This window comes from Spermophilus citellus, assembly GCF_964194105.1.
Source record: "Spermophilus citellus genome assembly, chromosome: 2".
NCBI classification, from domain to species: Eukaryota; Metazoa; Chordata; class Mammalia; order Rodentia; family Sciuridae; genus Spermophilus; species Spermophilus citellus.
The window spans coordinates 254,484,731-254,509,671 of record NC_138183.1 but is presented as its reverse complement, the minus strand read 5'-3'; the positions used below and the strand labels follow the sequence as shown (position 1 = coordinate 254,509,671).

The 24,941-nt window shown below is 61.3% G+C and overlaps 1 protein-coding gene across 1 annotated transcript in view; it reads left to right on the top strand.

Moving 5' to 3' along the window:
- The window catches only part of SHANK2 (SH3 and multiple ankyrin repeat domains 2), a 415,901-nt gene that overhangs the window by 94,254 nt on the left and 296,706 nt on the right, over positions 1-24,941 (top strand). The window contains exons 8-9 of the mRNA XM_081260598.1: positions 11,146-11,262; positions 20,321-20,398. Of these exons, the coding sequence (XP_081116724.1) occupies positions 11,146-11,262; positions 20,321-20,398 (195 nt within the window). The remainder of the gene's footprint in view (positions 1-11,145; positions 11,263-20,320; positions 20,399-24,941) is intronic.

Genomic DNA, 24,941 nt, shown 5'->3' with positions numbered 1-24,941 from the left:
TGATGGTGGTTCCCCTGCTCCACAGGCACCCCCTGCTGGTGGCTCCCCTGCTCCACAGGTGCGCCCTGATAGTGGTTCCCCCATTGCACAGGTGCACCCCCTGCTGGTGGTTCCCCTGATCCACAGGTGCCCCCTGATGGTGGTTCCCCTGCTCCACAGGTGCCCCCTACTGGTGGTTCCCCTATTGCACAGGTGCGCCCCTTGCTGGTGGTTCCCCTGATCCACAGGCGCCCCCTGCTGATGGCTCCCCTGCTCCACAGGCGCCCCCTGCTGGTGGTTCCCCTATTGCACAGGTGCGCCCCTTGCTGGTGATTCCCCTGATCCACAGGCGCCCCCTGCTGGTGGCTCCCCTGCTCCACAGGCACACACCCTGCTGGTGGCTCCCCTGCTCCACAGGTGCGCCCTGATAGTGGTTCCCCCATTGCACAGGTGCACCCCCTGCTGGTGGTTCCCCTGATCCACAGGTGTGCGCCCTACTGGTGGTTCCCCTATTGCACAGGTGCGCCCCTTGCTGGTGGTTCCCCTGCTCCACAGGTGTGCGCCCTACTGGTGGTTCTATTGCTCAGGTGCGCCCCTTGCTGGTGGGTTCCCCTGCTCCACAGGTGCGCCCTGCTGGTGGTTCCCTGATCCACAGGTGCGCCCTGATAGTGGTTCCCCTATTGTACAGGTGCGCCCCCTGCTGGTGGTTCCTCTGCTCCACAGGTGTGCGCCCTACTGGTGGTTCCCCTATTGCACAGGTGCGCCCTCTGCTGGTGGTTCCCCTGATCCACAGGTGTGCGCCCTGCTGGTGGTTCCCCTGATCCACAGGTGCGCCCTGATAGTAGTTCCCCCATTGCACAGGTGCGCCCTGTGGGTGGTTCCCCTGATCCACAGGTGCGCCCTGATAGTAGTTCCCCCATTGCACAGGTGCACCCCCTGCTGGTGGTTCCCCTGATCCACAGGTGTGCGCCCTACTGGTGGTTCCCCTATTGCACAGGTGTGCCCCCTGCTGGTGGTTCCCCTGATCCACAGGTGTGCGCCCTACTGGTGGTTCCCCTATTGCACAGGTGCGCCCCTTGCTGGTGGTTCCCCTGCTCCACAGGTGTGCGCCCTACTGGTGGTTCTATTGCTCAGGTGCGCCCCTTGCTGGTGGTTCCCCTGCTCCACAGGTGCGCCCTGCTGGTGGTTCCCTGATCCACAGGTGCGCCCTGATAGTGGTTCCCCTATTGTACAGGTGCGCCCCCTACTGGTGGTTCCTCTGCTCCACAGGTGTGCGCCCTACTGGTGGTTCCCCTATTGCACAGGTGCGCCCTCTGCTGGTGGTTCCCCTGATCCACAGGTGTGCGCCCTGCTGGTGGTTCCCCTGATCCACAGGTGCGCCCTGATAGTAGTTCCCCCATTGCACAGGTGCGCCCTGTGGGTGGTTCCCCTGATCCACAGGTGCGCCCTGATAGTAGTTCCCCCATTGCACAGGTGCACCCCCTGCTGGTGGTTCCTCTGCTCCACAGGTGTGCGCCCTACTGGTGGTTCCCCTATTGCACAGGTGCGCCCTCTGCTGGTGGTTCCCCTGATCCACAGGTGTGCGCCCTGCTGGTGGTTCCCCTGATCCACAGGTGCGCCCTGATAGTAGTTCCCCCATTGCACAGGTGCGCCCTGTGGGTGGTTCCCCTGATCCACAGGTGCGCCCTGATAGTAGTTCCCCCATTGCACAGGTGCACCCCCTGCTGGTGGTTCCCCTGATCCACAGGTGTGCGCCCTACTGGTGGTTCCCCTATTGCACAGGTGTGCCCCCTGCTGGTGGTTCCCCTGCTCCACAGGTGTGCGCCCTGCTGGTGGTTCCCCTATTGCACAGGTGTGCCCCCTGCTGGTGGTTCCCCTGCTCCACAGGTGCGCCCTACTGGTGGTTCCCCTATTGCACAGGTGTGCCCCCTGATGGTGGTTCCCCTGATCCACAGGTGCCCCCTACTGGTGGTTCCCCTGATACACAGGTGCACCCTGCTGGTGGTTCCCCTGATGCACAGGTGTGCACCCTACTGGTGGTTCCCTATTGCACAGGTGTGCCCCCTGATGGTGGTTCCCCTGATCCACAGGTGCCCCCTACTGGTGGGTCCCCTGATCCACAGGTGCACCCTGCTGGTGGTTCCCCTGATCCACAGGTGTGCGCCCTACTGGTGGTTCCCCTATTGCACAGGTGCGCCCCCTGCTGGTGGTTCCCCTGCTCCACAGGTGCGCCCCCTGCTGGTGGTTCCCCTGATCCACAGGTGCGCCCTGATAGTGGTTCCCCCATTGCACAGGTGTGCGCCCTGCTGGTGGTTCCCCTGCTCCACAGGTGCGCCCTGCTGGTGGTTCCCCTGATCCACAGGTGCGCCCTGATAGTGGTTCCCCCATTGCACAGGTGCGCCCCTTGCTGGTGGTTCCCCTGATCCACAGGTGTGCGCCCTACTGGTGGTTCCCCTATTGCACAGGTGCACCCCCTGCTGGTGGTTCCCCCATTGCACAGGTGCGCCCCTGCTGGTGGTTCCCCTGCTCCACAGGTGTGCGCCCTACTGGTGGTTCCCCTATTGCACAGGTGCGCCCCTGCTGGTGGTTCCCCTGATCCACAGGTGCGCGCCCTACTGGTGGTTCCCCTGCTCCACAGGTGCGCCCTGCTGGTGGTTCCCCAGGTGGTTCCCTGGGGAGCTCTGCCTGCTAGGCCTGAGCAGAGAGGCAGGCGAGTTCCTACTGAGCTGTGGCCACTGCGTCGGTCAGGTGGCTGCTCCCTGCCCCACACTCCTGGCTGGCCCCTCAGGCGCTGTCTCTGCCCTCTCAGGGATGCTCCCCGGTGCTCCTGCCTGTCTGCCCTTGTCTCTCTGCCTGACCTGGGTTCTGGACCTGGATGGCTGGCCTCTGAGCGCGGGCCTGGCCACAGCTGTTCTACAGCATTGGGCAGAGACGATGGCCGCCTCCTGCAGGGGAGTCTCATGGCTTGGCCCGTCCCTCGGGTGTTCCCCAGGCCCTGTGTGTGCTGTCTCGGGGCTCCCAGGAGTCTCCTGGCTGGTCACCCACCTCAGGAGCACTTCCTGGTGTCCCCACTGCCCTGATGACCCCCACCATGGCTGTCAGGGACCGAGCGTGAGCACCTGCAGCACAGCCCGTGCCCTGGACCCTGAGACGCAGCGTGAGCACGCACTCCCAGCCACATGAGGCACACGCGTGTGCAGGCCCACGTGTGGACAGAACCACTGGAGCAGGTGCCCCCACTCTGTGTCCTCGCGCAGAGGTCTGGGCTCACGGTGACCAGCAGGCGTTCCTGCCCTGGGGCAGGGCAGGTGACCATGGCCGGCAGCCCCGGGGGCTCAGGTGCGCTTGGCCATACGTCCAGTCCTGTCCTCGTGGGGTAGACTTGGCCCCCACTGGAACTGGAAAGGCAGCTCCCGAGGACAACCCTGAATGTCCTGGTGGGAGTGTCCCAGCATTGAGGTGACCTGCTAGGAGGGGCTGCGTGGGGACATCCAGACTCTCGAGAGCTTGATTTTAAATGGTCAAGGCTGGTGGTGGGCAATGGCAAGCAGGACAAGAGGCCTCCAGACGAGGCTGGGCGGTGTCCATGAGCCGCCCCCACAGCCCAAGGACATCCCCAGGAGCAGGGACTGGGCAGCGGCTGCTGGATGCAGGGTGCAGGGCTGAGCCTGAGAGGACAGGGACACTGAGGTCTCCGTCTGCCTGTCCAGAGGGACTCTCAGACGGGTCCAGAGGGGCCTCCCTGGAGGCTCCGTGTGTGGTCTGTGCTTCTCTTCAGAACTCGCAAGTGTGGATGCAGGTTTCAAAATGTCCTTCAATGTGGGAGCCTGAGGGGCGGGGCCGTGTGTGCCTCTGTGCCACGTTGAGCATCCTCTGGGGACCACCAGGCATGGTGTCAGAGCCTGAGGCGATGGCCGCGGTCCTCAGGGCACCCCAGGCTGGAGTCGCAGGGGCCCTGTGGAGGAATTCCTAGGACCCCCCTGCTGTCACCCACTCCTAGGCCTGTTTTAACTGAGATGCAGATTTTCACACCATCCAGGTGTGGCAAGGCCGGGCCATCAGGAGATGGCCACAATGGAAAGGCGGTCTGTGACCCTAGGGGAGGGGACTCACCCCGCCCTGCAGGGCCTCTCAGGAGGGTGGGGAGGTGAGGGCAGGTCCCTCCGTCTGGTGTCGTGGGTCAGGGTGGGCAGGGTGCCAGCAGGCCCAGGGTTGGCCAGTCAGAGTGAGTGCGGGGCTCGGAGCCCAGGGGCTGCCTGTTCTCTGGCACCCACGGGGTGAGGGTGGCAGAGTCTGGGGGCCAGCGAGAGCCTGATGCAGGGGTGGGGCGGGGGCTGGGCGGGGGCTTCCCCAGGAGATCTGTGCCCTTGGCTCTGTCGAGGAATTGCTCTCCCTGGGAGGGGCACCCCTCCGGGGTCAGCGAGGCCCGGGCCCAGAGCCCCAGCTCAGAGAAAAGAGGAAAATCGAGGGAATCCAGCCCGGGTCCCGCCCGACAGCGCTGGCCGGGCAGGTCCACCTCGGTGCTCTCGGGTCCCCCCTCCTCCCGGCCCTTCCTCCGCCCTCCCTTGGCCAGGCCGCCTGCCTGCAGGGTCCATCAGAGCTGGCTCCCTGAACACTGGATGCACCTGTCTCCGGCCACGCGGGGTGGTGGGAACCCTGGTTGTCACGTGTTGAGGGATAGACTCCCAGCTGTGACTTCTGTCCTCACAGATGCCAGGTCCCATCCCTAAGGTCCTGGGCTTGGATTCAGAGTGTCACCACCCTGAAGCCACCCAAGGACCTCAGCCCGGCCCCAGAGTCGCTGCTTCTGAATGTCCGAGCCCACCCAGCACCGGGTCTGGACTGCCCCCTAGTGGTGGCTTCCTTTCAGACCAGCCCTGGAGACTCCCCTGCAGGACCTCCAAGGTGTGGCTTTGCCTCCCTGAGCCTTGTCCCCTTCAGCAGCCGGGACTGTTAAATAAGGCCACAGGTGCTGAGCACAGACCTGGAGGGAACAATAGGAAGAGCCACCCTCCCTCCTCCCCACCCCTGGCCATCGTCCCACTGACCAGTGAAGTGCAGTCCGGACCCACTCGATGGGCACCATCTTTTCTCTCCTCAGAGCAACCCTGGCAGATCACTTCCCAACTGTTCACAGATGATAACAGGCTCAGAGAGGGTGAGAGATCTCCCCAAGGTCACAGAGCTCAGTGAACAAAGCCGGTTCGCTGCCCCTTGTCTCTCCCACAGCTGGGACCCTCACTCCTGGGCTCTCAGACAGGAGCCACACTTAACAACGTGTTGCTGGCAGAAGAAAAGGCAGGGCCGGTGGGTTCTGCATGTGGCTGGGCTGCTTCTGGCCCTGCCCCCTTGGAGAAGCCCTCAGGGCTCCTGAGCTTCTGAGCCCTGCATTCAGTCGGCTGCCCTGTCCCCAGCGTCTCCTCTTCCTAGTGTGCAGGAGTGTACACAGCTCCTTCACCCTGCTCGTGGGTGGACGTGCTGGCCAGGTCCCGGGTCCCAGCCCAGCTGAGGCCAGGACTGTTCTGCGGCTGTGGCATCTGAATCCAGGCTGGGAGGTGCCTGCCCCCATGGCCGAGGCTGGAAGAACCCTGTAGAACTCTCGCTGTCTGCTTGAAGGTTTAGTATTCAGATCACCCTATTTTTTCCCCACTTACAGAATAAGTAGCTGCTCACCCTGGGCATCTTGGAAAGCCCGGGGAAGCTTAAGGAAGGGGACCAAGCGCATCCAGGACCCAGGAACCCCGGGCAGCTCTGGGGCTGGGCACGGTAGGATTCATTCACAGGGGCAGGGCAGCTTCTCAACAGACAGAGCTGCCTCAGGGCCTGAGAGCAGCTCCTGTCCAAGGGGCTGGCCCTTCGCCTGCCCTGGTGTGCAGATCCTCTCCCTCCACCGGCTGTGTCTGTTTGGGGGGGGAGGTTCCTCCCGGGCGTCCACAGGCCTTGCTGGCTCTTCGCAGTCTGGGGCACAGGTGACTTGCCCTCTCTGAGCTTGTTTGCTGACCCCTAGAACGGCTCAGTGTGATTGACAGAGTTCTTGAGATGGGTACAAGAGAGGGTTTGCAGGAAGCACTGGCTAGTTCAGGGCTCGGTGAGGACTGCCACACCCTTCATGACCACTGTCACTAGGGAGCCATCCAGAGTGTTGAGCACCTTTGCCCTCGGGCCTGGCTGCAGGTCTCTGTTCAGGAAGGAGGTAGCATCAGTCCGGCTTATTGTGGTTCTTGCCGTTTGTAATTCTTCACTTTAACATTTCGACCTTAAAGAAATTAGATGATTTTGGGCTCCAACACCCCCCGCCCCCCACAGCTCACCCTGGGCTGGACTCCTGAGTCCCCACAGCCAGGGGACGGGTCCTGTTGTTCCTCCTGGACCCACAGAGGGCTCCTGTGCTCAGCAGCTTGAGGTCAGCGGGGTGAGCGCTGCTGTCGGCCCCACGGCGGGCGCCTGCCAGCTGCGGGGACTGGTGGCTGGGCCCGCGGGAGCCCCGCAGGTGGTGTCTTCTCCCCTGCTGCGGGGTTTTCCTGGTGCACCAATATGCCTGCCATGGTCCAGACAGGGACAATGTCCAGGTGAGGTGACCAGCAAGTTGAGGTTCCGAGGTGACTGTCTGGGCACTGCTCCCTGTGTCCTCACAGGGTCGTCCTCTGCTCTGACCTCTTCTCCCGAGGACCCCAGTGGCCTCATTTTCTGTAACCACCTCCTAAAAGGCCAGTCCCCATGGTCACATCCTGAGGCGCTGGGCGCAGGCTTCAGCCTGTCACGTGGATCAGTGCCACTTTCTGGTTGGTGCCACAGCCCAGGTGCTGGCTGGCTCCCGACACCTCCCTGCCCAGCAGGATGACCCAGCCTCCTGTGTCCACCGAGGAGCTCAGGGGTGAGGGCCAGGAGCAGCCAGGGGCTCTGTCTGTGCTGATGGGCAGCCCACTTCCTGTCCCAGAGCTGACACAAGGTGACTCTTGTGTCCTGATTGGCTGGGATGTCTTCGGGGCAGCTTGGGGACAAAGCTGGTGCCAGTGAGGAAGCCCATATGGTTTGGATGGTAGTCCCCTCGGGGGCCCTGAGCCAGGCACCCAGACCTTGGCTGCCCACCCACAGCGCCCTGGGCTGTGCCATGCTCCGGTTGCAGGTGCGGGTGCTGTGCCCTGCAGTGCCCTGCTCTGGTGCTGAGGTGGAGACCTGGCCTACCACAGGCGTCCAGCAGGTGGCAGTAGGGCACTGAGGGGAAGGGGCGCCCTTGTGGCTCACGGGGCCCTGGCCGGTGGTGTGGCAGGTCCCTGCTAGGCATAGCCCAGGGAACCTGGAGCCCTAGGGACCCTCAGGGGAACTGGGCAGGGCCCTGGGGAGGCCCTGGGCATGCGTTTTCTACACGGCCCCTAGGAGACAGGCTGAGAAAGGCCACCTAAGCCAGGTCCACCTCCTTTTAAAACCATGAAGGGGTCTGTGTTCAGGCTGGGGAGGGGCCGTGAGGACAGCAGAGGACTCCAGGTGACCCCTGCAGCCACCTTCGTGTTGCCTGTTGTCCCAGTGATGTCCTTTGCAGCCAGAGGGCCCTGCCCCATGAGCCCGAGCCCTGTCCTGGCGAGCTCCATCCCCCCTGCTCCTCCTCCTGCTCCTGGGCCCTGGCAGAGTTCAGGGTGGAGGTTTGGGGACATCTTTCAATGTGGGCTCACGTGGGTCCCCCCAAGGATGCCAGGGTGCAGTTTGGTAGGAGTGTTCCAGGATTAAGCCATGCTCTTGGCCTTATGTCCTGCCTAGTGGCACTTAACGGCCACTTCCTATTCCTAGTGACATCCCTGTGACTGGGTGACGTCTGCCAGGTTTCCAGCATCTTGCTGCCCCATTTTAGCTAATAGGTCCACGGGGATCTTCATTGCCAGGTCCACTTCCCTGGACCCCCTCTCCTGCTGGACAAGTGTTCCTGGCACTTCCAGGACGTGCCCTTTGTCCTCTGAGCGCTGCGCTTCTTTCTGACTGAGGTGCTCTGGACTCCTCTCGGTCCCCTCCTCCCCAGCCCGGCCACCTCCCGTTTCCACCAGGATCCCCGGTTCTTTTCACCCTCCGCGTGGAGACCAGGCTCCGGGTTGGGTGTGCCCATTGCTACTGGGCTGCGTCTGATCCACAGCTGGAGTTAGAGGCTGGGCACGTGCACACAGTCGTCCCTGGGCACCTCGGGACACCCACATCCACAGGCTCAGGCCCCCCATATAAAGCGGCGTAGTACAGGATGTAACCAGCTGCATCCTCCGTGTGGTTTAAGCCGGCTCCAGATCATGTACCACACCTCCCACAGTGACCACGCCTCCACGGTGACCACGCCTCCACGGTGACCACACCTCCCACAGTGAACATACTTCACACAGTGACCATTCCTCCCACAGTGACCATGCCTCCCACAGTGACCACACCTCCCACAGTGACCACACCTCCCACAGTGACCACCCCTCCCACAGTGAACATACTTCACACAGTGACCATTTCTCCCACAGTGACCACACCTTACACAGTGACCACGCCTCCCACGGTGACCACACCTCCCACAGTGACCACGCCTCCACAGTGACCACGCCTCCCACAGTGAACATACTTCACACAGTGACCATTCCTCCCACAGTGACCACACCTTACACAGTGAACATACTTCACACAGTGACCATTCCTCCCACAGTGACCACGCCTCCCACAGTGACCACGCCTCCCACAGTGACCATACTTCACACAGTGACCACGCCTCCCACAGTGACTATACTTCACACAGTGACCACACCTTCCACAGTGACCACGCCTCCCACGGTGACCATACTTCACAGTGACCATGCCTCCCGAAGTGACCACACCTCCCACAGTGACCACGCCTGCCACGGTGACCATACTTCACAGTGACCACACCTCCCACAGTGACCATGCCTCCCGCAGTGACCATTCCTCCCACAGTGACCACACCTCCCGCAGTGATCACGCCTCCCACAGTGCAAACGCTCTGTACCTAGCTCTGCTGCTCTGCCAGCGGACGGTGACAAGCTCAGGGCAGAGGCCATCACTTCCTGGACATCTTCAGTCTGCATTTGGCTGCGTCCATGGACGTGGACCTGAGGAAACCCAGGGCCAGCTGTACTCACTTCCATTTTCATTTCTCCGGTGTCCAGGGCCATGCGTTCACACTGACACCATTTGGAGCCAACATCATGGCGCCATATTTGTTCCCCGTCTTTGACAGAGAGAAACCCGCCCCACTGCCCGCCTCTCTGTCTTGTGGCTCAGCCCTGGGCCCTCGTTCGCCTGGCTCCCGGCTTGCGCACCCTGGCCAGTGGCCTCTCCCTCAGCCACTGGGGTTGGAGAGGGAAGGGAGCGGCTGGCAGAGGTGGCCTTTTGGCTGGAGATGACCCTTGCGCTGTCCTGTGCTTTCTGGTTTTGTTGGTTGCAAAAACATGAGCACGGAATAAGACGAAGCCAGGGACAGGTCCCAGGATGCTGGCCCCAGGGGCTCAGCCTGTCATCTCCTAGCGTGGCCACGTCTTGGCCCTTGTTGAGAAGAGGTGACAGGCTCCCACAGAGGTAGCTTCAGACCTCATAGAAACAGGTTAACCAGGGACAGGGAGTCGCGAGCCTGGAGTGGCTGTTGGCGAGCTGACGGTGTGGTTCCCATCCCCTCGGCTGCAGGGCGATCCCAATATGCCAGGGGCGCGGCTCCCCGTCCTCTGGGGGAGCTGATTCGTCAGAGGTTCCCCCATGTGCAGAGCAGACTTCCCAGCTCAGTGGCTCAAGGAGAAGACCAGGTCTGGTGGTGTCCTGGGCCCTGCGGGGTCAGTGTGGCTCAGAGGGGCCGCGGCAGTCGCTGTGGGCTTCCTGCCTCTCCCTCTGGTCTCCGCCCCCCGCACTTCCCAGGGGTGTTGCTGGGCTGTTCTGAATAAAGGAACGAACTTCTGTCCTGCAGATGTCCCCATCTGGGGATGTCACGGGTCCTCAGGTTTCTGGGCCCCTGAGCCATGATAGGACCTGGAGATGGCCTCATGCCTGTCCCTCCACCGAAACAGTGGGGACTGGGTCCTCCTGGACTGTGTGTCGGGGGACTGCAGGAGGACTCAGGCACTGTTAGGGGCTGGGGCCGGTGCTGCCTGCTGCAGGGTCTGCAAGGCAGGTTGGGGACGGCAGCCGTGGGAGGCGCAGTGTTCGAGGTGGGCGTCTCCAGGGTTCTACCTGGAAGCTCACCCAGTGAATAGTCCAGTGTCTGCCCTATCACCGTCCTCCACCACGATCTGTCCAGCTGGGGCTCTTTCTTGTAGACTCCGCAGAGGTGACGTTCACTCCCTCTGTCTCAGTGACCAGCACTTACAGCTGGGGAGAGCTCAGTCTGTGCTCTTGGGAGCTTGAGGCTGTCACCATTGGGGGCCACCTGCCCTCTGCACGGCTGCCCACTTCCCTCTGATCAGGAAGCACTGGCTCAGAACCTAGGCTGGAAGGGAGGGACCGAGCCTGATGGGGTGCCCAGCTTCCTGTGACCCAAAGGATTCCCTGAGGGAATGTTGTTCCCGTTCTACAAACGAACACATTTGTAGACTCCAGAGAAAAAGCCCTGATTAGTGCAAGGTTTGTGGCTTCGGTCCACATCTGCGGGTCCCAGAGCCCTGGTGGTTCATAAATCACACTGGCTGGCCCGGGAGGGCTTGGAGACGGGCAGATCATGCCAAGGGACAGCCCGCCCTGGCTCCTGCTGCCTGCCTCGGGCCTGGGCTATCTGTAAAGCAACAGGAGGGGCAGGTGCTGCCCTCCCCTGGACACAGCATGGGGAGGGGGGAGGGGGTCACCAGGGGGCTGAGCACCCGGGGGGCAGTTCACAGAGCTGCCCACCAGGATCCCCTGATCTGCAGGGAAGGGAGGCCCTCTTCTGGAGCCCTCTGTGCAACAGCAGAGCATGCGTCCCCAACCAGTCACACACTCCTCCTTCTGTCAGCAGTCAGAGGCTGGAGCCACCACGAGCCTCACTCAGAGGCTGGTGGGCTGTGCCCCGTGTGCTCACCACCACATGTGGGGTCCCACAGACTTGGGCGAGCGGCAGGGTGTGGTGTGGGCACAGGGCCAGGCTGGAGGGGACTTCGCGGTGTGGGCGTGTGGCCGGGCTGGGGACACAGGGCGGGCGTGGCCCTGGTCTCAGCGCGGCCCCTGTCGCAGGCCTGCAGGTATGGACACGTGCAGCAGCTGGAGCACCTGCTTTTCTACGGCGCGGACATGGGTGCCCAGAACGCCTCGGGGAACACAGCCCTGCACATCTGCGCCCTCTACAACCAGGTCAGTGGACGCTCGGCCCTCCTCCCAGACGGGGCGAGGGGTGGGGCCAGGCCTGGTGGAGCACTCGGGCGACCCCACCCGCTGCTTCGGTGGCCACCACGTCCTGCCCCTTTGAAAAGAGGAAGCAGAGCCCGGCAAGTGGGTCCAGAGGCCCAGGTCACATCGGGGTCCCAGGCCCAGGCCGAGGACTCAGCCTGTCCACTGCAGTGACACACCCATGCTGCTCATGGTCCCCAAGGTGTGCAGAACCCCAGGTTCTCTTGTCCCACACACCCAGGGTGCAAGCTGCTCAGTCCCAGACTCTGTGACCTTGGCTTTCTTCCTACTGTTGTGAAGCCCTTTACATCCCCATCCTGACCACGTCCAGTGCCCAGTCCAGGAACGCTGGACACACTCACCCTGCTAGGTGGCCGTCAGCACCTCCACCTCCAGGGCTGCCTCGCCTCCCCAGCCTGAAGCTCCACCCATCCAGCACTGACTCCGCCCCCAGCCCCACCCTCCTCGGGTCTCTGTGGGTCTGCCAGCTCCAGGGGCCTCACAGCCTGGAGTCCTGCAGCAGCCGTCCCCCTGTGAGGGTTCCGTACACTCACCATCATGTCCCCCAGCTCTGTCCCTGGTGCAGCAGGCGTCAGTGACGTGTCTCGAGGCTGCGTGGTTTGCTCCATGGAGGGAGGGCAGGTTTGTGTGCCTGTTCTTCAGCTGACGGACTCGGGCTGCTTGCACCTTTTCTGTGGTGCGTGGTGCTGCAGGGGACATGGGCGTGCAGCCATGGAGGACTCTGCCCTCTGTCCTGGTGCGACCCGGTGGCCACACACAGCTCCCGCGTCACGGTCACTGAGTGCTCCAGGGCAGCACGTGTCGGCAGAGTTGGGGCGATGGCCCTGCCCTGGGGAGAGCAGCTCCTCCTGGGCCCCCCTGAGGGAACCCTGGCTGGGGGGCAGCTGAGGGGGCTCAGGAGGGCTGCTGCCCCGTGTGCAGTCAGTAGTGAGGAGGACCAGGGTGGACACCTATGGGCTGCAGTGCCCTGTGCCCACGGTGGGGTCCACCTGCGCCGTCCCTACCAAGGCTTTCTCTTCTTTTTCCTTCCCTGGTTTCAAGGAGCATCAGGTCCCAGGTCCCAGGGTGGTGAGAATGGACCCCACGCCATGCAGCCCAGCAGTGGAGGTGGGTGGGTCTTCCTGGAGGAGCAGGGGTCCCAGTGCAGGGGCTGTGCTGGAGGCCTGGGCACCCTGTCAGTCCTCAGCATCCTCTTCCCAGTCTGCAGCTGTGATCCCAGGCTCACGGTGACTTCAGGTGACATCTCAACCTTTAGCCACTCCCACGTCCACCCCCAGCCCCTTGGTGGCTGCTCCTCAACCCAGGCACCTCTAGCCACCTCCAAGTCCCATTTGCTTCCCGCTCTTAAACCTTCCTGGATTCTTTGCTGGGAAACTCCCATGCATCCTGCGATACCCAGTTGGGATATCCCCACCCAGCCATGTCTTCCCTTGAGAGCCCTGGTGGGACCCAGCAGAGTGACGTGTGCCGCGTGGGACAAGCAGCCCCCCCTGTTCCCTCTCCACCTTGAGCCCCGCCTCAGGGGCATGGGCTGCCTCATTCTTCTCTGGGCTTAGCACGGGAGAGGAGCGGCTGGACGGGCTGGGCAGCAGGGCAGCTGGGTGGGAGGAGCGTCCTGCAGAGCTGCGGGCTCGCACAGGAGGCTGGCTGTGGGATTTGTATGCAGCGCGGCTGGTCCGAGTGGCGCTTGGGAGGCTGTGTGAGCCTGGGTGCTTGCCTGGCTGTAGCTGCTAGCACATCTGCACAGCATCTGCTTAGTAATTACTGCCTGAGACGGGAAACATCCCTTAATTTCCTCCCGTGTATTTCAAGCATATTTTACCATTGGAAAAAAAAAAGGAAATTATTTTTTCTGTCACTTGAAATAATTGCAAACAAGTTGGTCTTTGAAAATGACGATGGGAGTTTTTATTGGAAAAGGTCAAAACATTCAGAGGGGAAGAGTCTTAGCTCTTCACGTGGCTGGTCCACACGCCCTGAGCTCGTCCCCACCACTCAGGAGGGGCCGCGGCTGTCCCAAGCAACGCCCCCCTGCCTTCAGTCGGGATGGGTCAGTGGACTCTGCCGGCCAGTGAGTGAGCACTTGGGCTTTGAGCCGCGTGAAGCCTGCTGCAGGCTGCGGCTCTGGGACTGCTGCAGCATGTTCTAGGCAGGGTGGCTGCGCCCCAGGGCAGAGGCGCTCGGCCTGTGGTTTGCAGAGCCTTAAAGTGGAAGGCCCCACCTGCCCTCCGCCCACCTGGGTTAGCCACATGCCCGGCAGGGGCTCTCTGGCCTCTGCCCAGCAGGCCTGGGGCCTCTGCCCGGGTGGGGAGAGCTGTCTTCTCCCTGGGCCTGGGATCACCAGGGGAGCCGGCCGCTGCCAAGCTCCAGCTTCCGGGGAGTGCCGAAGGTGGCATGCTGAGCTCTGACCGCTAACCTGCACCTGCTCCAGGGGAGCCTGGTCCACTCACAGGCACTGGGCCTGTTGGCCCCACAGCCTGGACGCTGCCAGTTGGAATGTCAGGAGGGTCCTGGGGTCGTCTCTGGAGTCCCACACCCTCCCTGGGACAGCAGGGTGCTCTGCAGCCCCCCGGGGGCTCCCCCAGCTCCCTGGTGGGTCTTGGTGACAGGAAAGGAGCTCCTCCAGCCACTTCTCAGTGGGCTCCAAGAGGGGCCGCGCACCCCCAGGCTCTCACGGAGGGCTCTGGGAGAGCAGCCCGGCCTCTGTCTGGCGGGCAGGCCTCTGGTGTGCACGGCCTGGTTCTGACCTGGCACTCTGTCCCCCACAGTACCACCTTGCCAAGCACCTCCTCTCTTTGGTGCACATGTCACCTGTGTGTGTGCCGAGCTCAGGGGCAGACAGTGACGTTAACTAGAAAGGGGGCCATCAGGACACATTGACTGTCCCTGGGAGGGCCGACCTGCTGTGGTCAAGACAAGGACACAGGGCAAGGACTTCAGAAGGGGCCTTGGTGAAGGGGAGCCACAACCCACCAGGCCTGGTAGTCAGGGTCCCCAGGTCTGAGCCACGACCTGGCTGTCTGCTGCCAGCAACCCACTGTCTCTCTTGGGTTCTGCGTTTCCTCATCTGTGATGTGGGGGCGACCATCTAACTCACAGGGATGCTGGGAAGACACAGTGGAAGCAAATATGCTGTACCTGGCATGTAGCACATGCTCAGTAAATTGCAGCTGTCATAGTGGTATTGGACGACCTGGCAATGGCGACAGTGAGGGTAATGGTGGTGGTGAAAGTGCTGGAAATGAGGGTGGTAGTGGTGGGGAGAGTGAGGAATGGAGATGGTGAGGATGGTGATGGTGGTGGTGGTGGTGGTGGTGATTTTGGTGGTGATAGTGATGATGGTGGTGATAGTGATGATGGTGGTGGTGATGGTGGTGATGGTGGTGATGGTGATGATGATGGTGGTGGTGATGGTGGTGATGATGGTGGTGATAGTGACGATGGTGGTGATAGTGATGATGGTGGTGATGGTGGTGGTAGTGATAGTGATGATGGTGGTGGTAGTGGTGGTAGTGGAGATTGTGGTGATGATTCTGATGGTGATGGTGGTGATGGTGGTGGTGATGGTGGTGATGATGGTGGTGATAGTGGTGGTAGTGGAGATTGTGGTGATGATTCTGATGGTGATGGTGGTGGTGATGGTGGTGTTGGTGGTGATGGTGATGGTGATGGTGGTAGTGATGGTGATGGTGGTGGTGATGATGGTGGTGATAGTGGTGGTAGTGGAGATTGTGGTGATGATTCTGATGGTGATGGTGGTGATGGTGGTGGTGATGATGATGGTGGTGATGGTGGTGATGGTGATGATGATGGTGGTGGTGATGGTGGTGATGATGGTGGTGATAGTGACGATGGTGGTGATAGTGACGATGGTGGTGATGGTGATGATGGTGGTGATGGTGGTGATGGTGGTGAGGGTGATGGTGATGATGATGGTGGTAGTGATGGTGATGGTGATGATGATGGTGGTAGTGATGGTGATGATGGTGGTGATAGTGGTGGTAGTGGAGATTGTGGTGATGATACTGATGGTGATGGTGGTGATGGTGGTGGTGATGGTAGTGATGGTGATGGTGGTGATGATGGTGGTGATGATGGTGGTGGTGATGATGGTAATGGTGGTGATGGTGGTGGTGATGATGGTGGTGATAGTGATGGTGGTGGTGATAGTGATGATGGTGGTAGTGGTGGTGATGGTGGTGGTGATGGTGATGGTGGTGATGGTGGTGGTGATGGTGGTGATGGTAGTGATGGTGACAGTGGTGATGGTGGTGATGATGGTGGTGATGATGGTGGTGGTGATGATGGTAATGGTGGTGATGGTGGTGGTGATGATGGTGGTGATAGTGATGGTGGTGGTGATAGTGATGATGGTGGTAGTGGTGGTGATGGTGGTGGTGATGATGGTGGTGGTGATGATGGTGGTGGTGATGATGGTGGTGGTGATGATGGTGGTGGTGATGATGGTGGTGATGGTGGTGATGGTGATGATGATGGTGGTAGTGGTGGTGATGGTGGTGGTGATGATGGTGGTGGTGATGATGGTGGTGGTGATGATGGTGGTGATGGTGGTGATGGTGATGATGATGGTGGTAGTGGTGGTGATGGTGGTGGTGATGATGGTGGTGGTGATGATGGTGGTGATGGTGCTCCTGCTCTTGGCCTCAACAAGCCTCTCCTCCTGAAGTCTAACAGCACTCAGGTGTGTGGGATGATACGTGTACTTTATCAATTTTACGCGGGCCTCAGCTCCACGCGTCTAATAAAACACACTGTGATCAGAATATTCTCTCTTCTCTTATGCAATCAACTAATTAGGGCTTTGATTGTAAGCAGCAAATTGTTTCTAATGTGTGGACTCCCTCAGCCTCGCGCCGGCTTTCTAAGGGCTCCAGGGGAAGGCAAGAGCTGGTGTTTGCTTTCCTGGGCTGGATAACAAAGGGCCAGAGGGAGGGCCAGACATCAGAGGTTACCAGGCCAGGCCAGTTTGTCTAGAAGACACGCGCGTGCACGCACACACACGTGCGCGCGCACACACACACACATACGCACACATGCACACACGCACACGCACACACATACATACATGCATACATGCACACACGCACATGCACACACGCACATGCACCCATGCGCACATATGCGCACACATGCACGCACACCATGCACACACATGCACACATGTATGCGCATATACATGCGTGCACACATGTGCACACACATGCACGCACACACATATATGTGCACACATGCACACACGTGCCTCTCCAGAGCAGGTGTCTTGAGCTTCGTGAGGGCCACGGTGGGAGCAGTGGGGTTTTCCTGTTTGGATCTCCATACCCTTGCCGATGGCCCCTAGGCCCTGGCCAGCTCTGCCTCTGCATCCACGGGCAAGCACTCTGGGTCCTGTGGAGTGGAAGGTGTGCACAAGCCTCCCGAGGCCCCCGAGCTCTGGGACCCCTCAGCTGCCCATTCCTTTGTACAGGTGGGAGACCCCGGCTTGTTCCAAAGGCAGCTCGGTTAGGATGCGGTGAAGCGCCCAGCTGGCGGCCTCCCCGGGAGGTCCTTCCCCACACCCACTGACTGGGCCAAGTAGGGCCCCCAGGGAGGCCCGCAGACGTGCTGGTGCCCCATGGCCTGGAGGGGTGCTGCCCCAGCTACCCTGTCCCTTGCTCTGGGGTGGTCTTCAGAGGCAGGCTGGACTAGGGACCGGTCCAGCCCCACACTGGTGACATCAGCGTCCTGTTTACACGCTGCCTCTCTCCAGTGCCCTGGTCCTGCAGGCCCGCCCTCAGGGATTGCCTACCCGAAGCAGCTGCTCAGCCGGGCAGCAAGTTGTCCTGTGTGGACGCTCGGCTGAAGACGCCCAGGGCGGGAGACAGGAGCCCCCGACGGGCCTGGAGGTGCCGTCAGCCCTGTCCTCGGTGGTGCCCTTCTGGTGTCCCTCTCCTCCAGACCTTTGCTTAGGGAAACGCCCTTCCTCCCGCCCTGCGGGCCACACTCACTGTGCCCAGCCGGTCCCCACACCCCTGGCTGCAGGTTCCCACTCCTGTCTCCCCAGGTGGTCCGTCAGACCCCCCTCTCTTGATGGGGGCAGGGTGCCACCCACATACCTTGCCACACCTGTCCCCACCCAGCTCAGCTTCCTGGTGACAGCTCTTGGCATCCATGCTGCACCCTCCCGTGAGGCGGATCCTCCCTGGGGTGACCGTGGGCAGCCTGTCTGTGCCCTTTGCACCTTCTGGAATAGGTGGCCCTCCAAGATCTCCACCAGCCCAGCCCTAGCAGTGATGACCCCACCTGCCACATCCCCCAGGAGGACCTGCTTGGTCCAGGGCTGGGTAGGGAGGGGACACACGCACATGTGGGGGACTCCCTGCCCGCCTGGGTGAGCCATCCACTGAGCACCACCTCCGTCCTCCCGTCCCTTGCGCCCATCCCAAAGAGCACCGGGTGCCTCCACAGACCTCGCTAGGTGGTCCCAGAGTCCCAGGTGTGTTCAGGAAGAGACTGGCCCAGCCTGGACCCACGGCCCTCATGGGTCCTGACCCGCTGTGGCCTGAGGCTTGTTTGGGGGGTGTCCTTCCCAGGCCCTGGAGACAGTGGTGCCCATGAGCAAGACCCCCTAGTAGCCCTGGAGCCATCTCGGCAGGTCTGTGCCCCTCCGGGTGGCCTCTGGGGCTGACCTAGGAATCGCAGGGCCTCCCAGCCTCCTTGGCCTCAGCCCGCTTAGCACACGAGTACCCTGGGGCAGTGAGATGTCTCTGGACATGGCCAGATGTTTCCCACTGAGAGCCACCGCCCCAGGGACAGGGCTCCCTCTGTGCTTTTCTTCTCAGTAGAGCTGGGCTGCAGAGGTGCCTTGGGGACAGCGTGTGGTGGGTTCCATCTGTCCCCCCACCCCCGTCCTTCCCGCGGCTGGGGCAGTCTGCTCCCCAGTCCAGGCTCCCTTCCTCCTGCCCAGCAAGGTGGTTCCCTGGACGGAGCCCCTCTGCCCAGCGTGGCCTCAGCGGGACTTGATGCAGCGTGTGACCTTTCACCCGGGGCAGCCTGGGTGCAGCTGGGTGCACAGGACACTGGCCCCGAAGGACAGCCAGTTCTCTGCATGATGGTGGCCGGCCCTTCTGCCTCAGGCTCCACGGCTCCATCCCCATTTCCTCCTCACTGTCAGACCATGGGGTCCTGGGTGGCAGCCCCTCCTGGCTCCAGGAACCTGGTCCTCCTACCCTTGACCTGCCTGGCCTCAGAGGGCAGAGGGCAGGCTGCGGCCCGGGCTCACCCCGCTCTATCTCATTCTCCTAAGTGTGTTTATTGAGATGTGAGTCACAAGCTGCTCAGTCCCCAGGTAAGGCGCCCAGTGCAGTGAGCTCCGCCCTTCTCCGCCCACCGCCACCGTCACCTCAGGACACTGCCCCCAGCAAGAGCCCTGCGCAGTGAGCTGTGCTCTGACCCTCTGGCCCTCGGGGCCTGGGCAGTCATGTGCCTGCTGTCTGCTCTGGATTTGGGGCTCTGTCAGAGCTGCTGTCCTGCAGGTCCCAGGGCCTGTGCACTGTCCCACCCCGGCCCCTGCAGGTCCCCACTGCAGGCTCCCCTCCTGGTCTGGGGCCAGGGTCCTGCGACCCGCCGTGTCCTGTAGCTCCCTGGGTGGTGGCCTGGCTGGCTGTTTCAAGCATCCCTTCATGGAGAGAGCATGTGGAGTGTCAGGTCCAGGTGATCCTTCCCGACCCCGTCCCTGAGCGCAGGTGAAGGGGGGTTCCTGACATTCCCAGTGCAGCTCGGCTGTGCTGGGCACGGGCCCCGGCTCAGGAGGAAAGTGCCCAGCTCTGCAGTGGGCTGCCTGCCCTGGTGTGTGCTGCCCACTGTCCACCTACGTCCGTCATTTCCATGCTCGCCCAGAGCCAAACTTACTCTAAATAGCCAATGGCATTTGCTAGGCAGAGTATTCTGTCATGTAGGCACAGTGGCCTTCCGGTCAGCGATGGCCACATGCAGTGGGGATTCCGTAAGATCACGTGGCCTGGGGCCGGGTGAGGCCTCTTCGCTGGTGTAAGTGGATTCTGTCACGTTTGGACAATGGCAAAATCACAGGAGAACGTGACCCTGTCCATAGCCAGTGCCTGTTCTTTGATTCTCTGCCATCGGCCTTTTTATTCGTAGTGTTTGTCCCCATAGTCCTCACTGGGAACTTCCAAAGAAACTTCTGGAGAGTCGGCAGGAAGTTCTCATCTCATCAGCCCCAGGCCCAAGTAAATAGGGTGGATTCCTTCTCACTGTGAAAACTCACACGGCTCCTGCCAACATGAAAACACATGAATGTCCTGCGGAGGACGTCCTGCGGCTCTCGCCCTGACCCTCCCTCCCGGGCAGTCGGTGCTGCCGCCCGTGCCCCACACACTGCCTCTGCGTTCCTACTGGACTCTCAGCTTTTAAGGTGCCAGTGAAGCTGGGGCGCAGCAGACATTCCCGTGGTCCCAGAGGCCAGGAGGCTGAGGCAGGAGGATCATGAGTTCCAGGCCAACCTGGGCAGCTTTCGAGACCCTCAGAAACTTAGCAAGGCCCTGTGTCAAGATCGAGAGGCCTGGGGACGTAGCTCGGTGGCAGTGCTCCCGACTTCAGTCCCCAGCACCAAAACAGACAGAACACACACACTCGGGGCGTCAACTGCCCTTTGGCGGGAGGCTGCCCTCCCTGCTGGGAGCCCCCCGGCCCTCGGCCTTGGCCCTGCGGTGGCCTGGGTGAGGGTGTCCTGGCCCCCCCTTTACGCTCCTGCGGGAGAGTGGGCGTTTCGTCTGTTAGGTTGACAAGACGTTCTGTAAGTGCCACCTCCGGGGGAGCGGCTTGGTCACAGTGAGCCCTGAAGGCAGCCAGGCCTCGCCCTGTGTGGGGCACACTGGTGTCACCTGCACCCCAGCAGTGGGAGCCTGGACCCCGCTGTGTGAGCGGGGCTGGGGGACCTGGTCCCCGCCACGGCGTCACAGCGGCTTCTTCTCTTGGATTTCAGGACAGCTGCGCGCGCGTGCTCCTGTTTCGGGGCGGAAACAAGGAACTGAAGAACTACAACAGCCAGACGCCATTCCAGGTAAAGAGGGCTCCTGGTGGCAGGGGGCCTCGCGTGGCCTTGAGGTGGCGGTTTGGGGTCCCCGTGCAGGGCATCGAGCGTGGGGCACGGGTTGCGTTTCGCGTGTGAAGGTTGCTCCCGGGGCCTCCTTGCTGTTAGGTGGAGCAGGTAGGTGACACGCACAGGTCCCCAGGAGAGTTCTGGAAAAGCAACCAAGACTTGACTGCTCTCTGATGCTCCTTAGAAAGATGGGCTCTGCTGCCCGTCCACGGAAGAGGGCACGTGTCATGGGGAGGGGCTTGCTGTCCAGGGGCACCGCACCATGCACCACCCCAGGGTGGAGGGAGAGTGACCCCCTGGGGTTCCAGGGTGCGGCACACAACCCCAGGGCCTAAGTGAAGAAAATCAGACAAAATACACGAAACACAAAGTGGGTATCCTAACCATCTAGGATCGCGATCCCTGGCACCCACACCTCCGCTGTGTGCTCAGGTGCCAAGAGACGCTCTGGTGCCCACCACTCACCCTGCCCTGCTCTCGGGAGGCTGTGGCTCCCCTCCGTCTCTGCGGATCCGTCTGCTCCGCACATTCCACACGGGACTCACCACACTGGCTTCCTGCCTTTGGCTTCTCTGTGACGTCTTCGGGTTTGCCCTGCCCTGGGCCTCGGGCTGCCTTCTTTTCAGGGAAGATTGGGCCTGGTTCTGTGGGCCAGACCCATATGAGCGTGGTAGTTTTGGTCAGATGGCGGCTAGTTCAAAGTGAAGAGATACCTGGGTGTGTGCGTGTGTGGGTGAACCTGTGTTGGTGAACGTGTGTCGGTGAACGCACTGAGTTACACACGGTGGATACTAGACCCAGGTCCACCCGCTGGATCTGGAAACTGAAGAGACGGCGATGCTCCTTAAGGAAGTGATGACACCTCCTGGGCTGGGAGGAGTCGGACTTGGGACTGGTCTCCCCGTGAGCTTCCTGGTATCTTCTCGGATGTCACTAACGATACAGACTTGATGTCTTGAAAGTGTGATGGCGCCGTCCCTGGAGTCCTCCGGTCCCCACCTGGACTCAGCGTCGGCGCTGAGTTGCGCGGGTGTGATGGGAGTGGCTTGCACAGCGATTGCTGGTCTGCACTGGGCCTGGGAAGGTGTCTTTACTCCGCAAGGAAAGTTCCTGTGGGAACGTACGCCTGCCTTGTCCTTCGGGGTCAGCTATGGGGGGATGGGTGGGAGGGCTTGGTTTCAGGAATTCATTTTTGCCATTAAGTATGTATTTCTTTGATTCTTAAAAAAAAGACACGAAGTTGCATCAATTGCTTAGACACAGCAGCCAGGGCACGGATGGCACAAGGGACCTTCCTGGGCCCCACTCTCGTGCTGAAACCAACTCATGATGCCTCAGGGAGGCAGGTCGTCCGGGGCCTAGAGGCCCTCCTGTCACTGAGCGTGGGACGGGGACGCCCTGCCTGCGAGTGTCTCGTGGGGTGTCCACACACCCTCAGCGCCCAGCAGCACCCGAGCAAGGCTACACGGTCCCTTTCTGTTGCTAACAGCAACCAGTCAGATGCCACGCATGGTTCCCAGTGGCACTGATGCAGAAACCTGATGAACTGGCCAGACTTGTGCCCTCCTGACGTTGCTCATGTAACCAGTAGGGCTGGAGCCTGCCGCTGGCCCCGTCCCGCTGGACTCCTGCAGTGACTCGGGAGCCGGGTATCCTCCCCCTCGTCTCCCACCCCGTCCAGAGGTACCGTGGCTGGTTCACTCTGCGGGTCCTCGCCTGGAAAATGGCCTCGCTTCATCTTTCATTCACAGTCCTCCCCTCCCTGTTAGGAAGGTGCATCGTTCAGCGTTGGGTCCCCCAGGGACACGATGGGTCGCTGCATCGTTTAAGAGGGAGCTTCTGTAAGGAGTCTGGGGATGTGGCGAGTTCCTCTGGCCGCGCCTTTGCCTGCTCCTTGACCCAGACGCTGGGCCAGCAGCTTCAGGAACCTGAGAAAATGCCGGTTCTCAGGCCGGACCCTCACCTGGGAACCGGAAGCTCTGGGGACAGGGTCTGGGCTCTGTGTCCATGAGCAGGGACTCTTACCCTCACCAGGCAGAAGTGACTCTGCAAGGACAAGAGACAGAGGAGGAGCAGCATTTAAAATGTGGGCTGGGACCAGGGCTGTGGCTCTGTGTGAGGCACTGGGTTCCATCCTCAGCACCATGTTAAAGAAAAGGTAGTGTGTCCATCTACAACTGGAAAATGTTTTTAAAAATGTGGATTTATCTTCAACACCAATGGAGGTGCTGCTGATGGTGGTGGTGGCATCGATGACAATGGTGATGGTGATAAAGATGGTGATCATGGTGAGGAGAAGGTGACGGTGAAGATGGTGGTGGTAGTGACGATGGTGATGGTGGTGGCGGTGGTGGTGGTGGTGAAGTCACGCACGGTGGTAGGAGGGTGGGAGTGGCGGATCTCTTCATTTGTACAGATACTCTCATGTGTTTTCTCACTTACTGTGGAACAATCCAGTGGGGGAGGCCTTTTTGTTTCAATTTATGGGAGAAAAGCAGATCCGGAGAGACGATTAGCTGGAATTCCAAAACTGGTTCGTGCAGAGTCGGTGTCCCTGACTCCTGCCTTGCAGTCCTGGGCTCTGGGGTCGGGAGTGAGGAAGGTGGTAGCTCACCTGGCAGGTAGCTCACCTGGCCGCTTGGCGCACAGTGAACATCAGGAGCCCTTCTGCTTCAGGCTGTTCAAGACAGCAGACGTCCTGATCCTGAAGACGGCAAGAATCAGAAAGGGAAGAGGGTTAAAAACAGAGAGAGCCCCGGTCGGGGCAGGGTGCCGGGGAGAGCAGTGGAGGGAGCAGAGGGAAGGCGGGAAAGAGAGAGAAAAGGAGACGGCCACCATGGGCATCCAGAATGGCCCCGAGTCTGGTGGTAACCAGTAGAAGCACGAGGCTCCGCTGGAGGGCAAGACCCACCGGTCACGAGCCAGGCTCTCTGTGAAGAGCTGGGCCCCAGGCGCAGCTCATAAGAGGACAGCAGGCGGAGGGCTGGACACCGGACCTGTCCTTTGCCTTGACCTCTGAACTGCATGTCACACAGGAGGACAGCCAAGGCCAGGAACGAGGAGCGGCCCTGCACGTCCTGTGAGTTAGGAGAGAGCTCCTGTCCAGTGCTGGCTGCCCCCCGGCAGAGCAGGTGCCCCCCGGTGCACACGGAGGCCCTCGGAGACCTTCTGTTTCCTGGGCTCTTCCTGCTCGGTCCCCAGGGGAAGCTCTGGGGGCTGTGGCCCTTCCACAGCACAGTCCCTGGGGAGGATCCACCCGTGACCGTGAGCTCCTGAGACGTCACACCCGGGTGTCCATTCTCCAGCCCGGGGGTCTCCTGTAAGTCACGCTGCACAGGACGGTTTTTTTTTTTTTTAAAGAGAGAGAGAGAGAATTTTTTAATATTTTCAGTCTTCAGTGGACACAACATCTTTATTTTATTTTTCTGTGGTGCTGAGGATCGAACCCAGCGCCCCGCGCATGCCAGGCGAGCGTGCTACCGCTGGAGCCACATCCCCAGCCCCACAGGACATTTTGATCCTCTTGGGCCACACGCAGGCTGGTTCTGGAGATCACGATGGTCTGGCGAGGTCATAGCCATGGTGTCAGTGTCACAGCAAGGGGACTGCTTCCATGTTCGCGGGGACGCGGGCGTGAGGGGAGGCACATGCTCTAGGTGCCACTGCTGCTGGGGGAAGGATCCCCGGCTGAGTCCTGGCTTCCGCGTTCTGGGCTCGGCTCTCCCGGGTAGGAGTCTCCGGCTCGCTCCTTCCGCTCGTTAGAAAGTCGAGGCCTGGGCCTGCGCCTGCCTCGTGCCTCACGCTTGGACGTGATGACCGTGTGCAGCTGGGAACCGCCCTGCACCGAGCGGTTCAGCCACGGGGAGAGGAACCACCCTGTGTCACACGGGCACTAGGTGAAGCACGGAGCCCTGTGCGCGTGACCAGCCCTCACAGCTCCTCTTATCACCCCATTTTGAAACAGATGCGCAGTCCATGGACTGGCCAGCAGGGACGTCCCTCTGGCTTTGTGGATGACCTTGTGATTCTGAAAGTGGCACTTTGCCTGGAGAAGCGCTGAAGCCTGCCCATCAGGCCCTCCTGTCCCTGTTCCCTCCAGGTGCCTACAAGGCCTCTTTCCCAGGCAGCGGTTTTGTAGAACCACGAGCTGCGGCTGTCCCGTGGCTCTGGGAGCTGGGTCCCAGGATGTGCCCTGTTGGGTGGCCGTCTGGGTTGCGAGTGGCATGAGCTGGCAGGCCGGTTGCCAACTCCACGTGAGATATGCACCATGTGTGTGCACAGGCTCGCCTCCCCTGGAGGAGTGTGTACTGTGATCCAGCCCGGGCAGGACTTGGCCTGGCATCCCCACCACCAGGAGCAGTGTGGCCCAGGGTCCCCAGCAGCTCAGGAGTACTCATGGGCACCCTCTCCACCTCTCCTGCTCGGGGCCACCCCAGGCCCCTGCAGCCCGCCCAGTGTGATGGACGACGAGAGACCCTTGCCCCAAAGACCGTCCCAGCTTGAC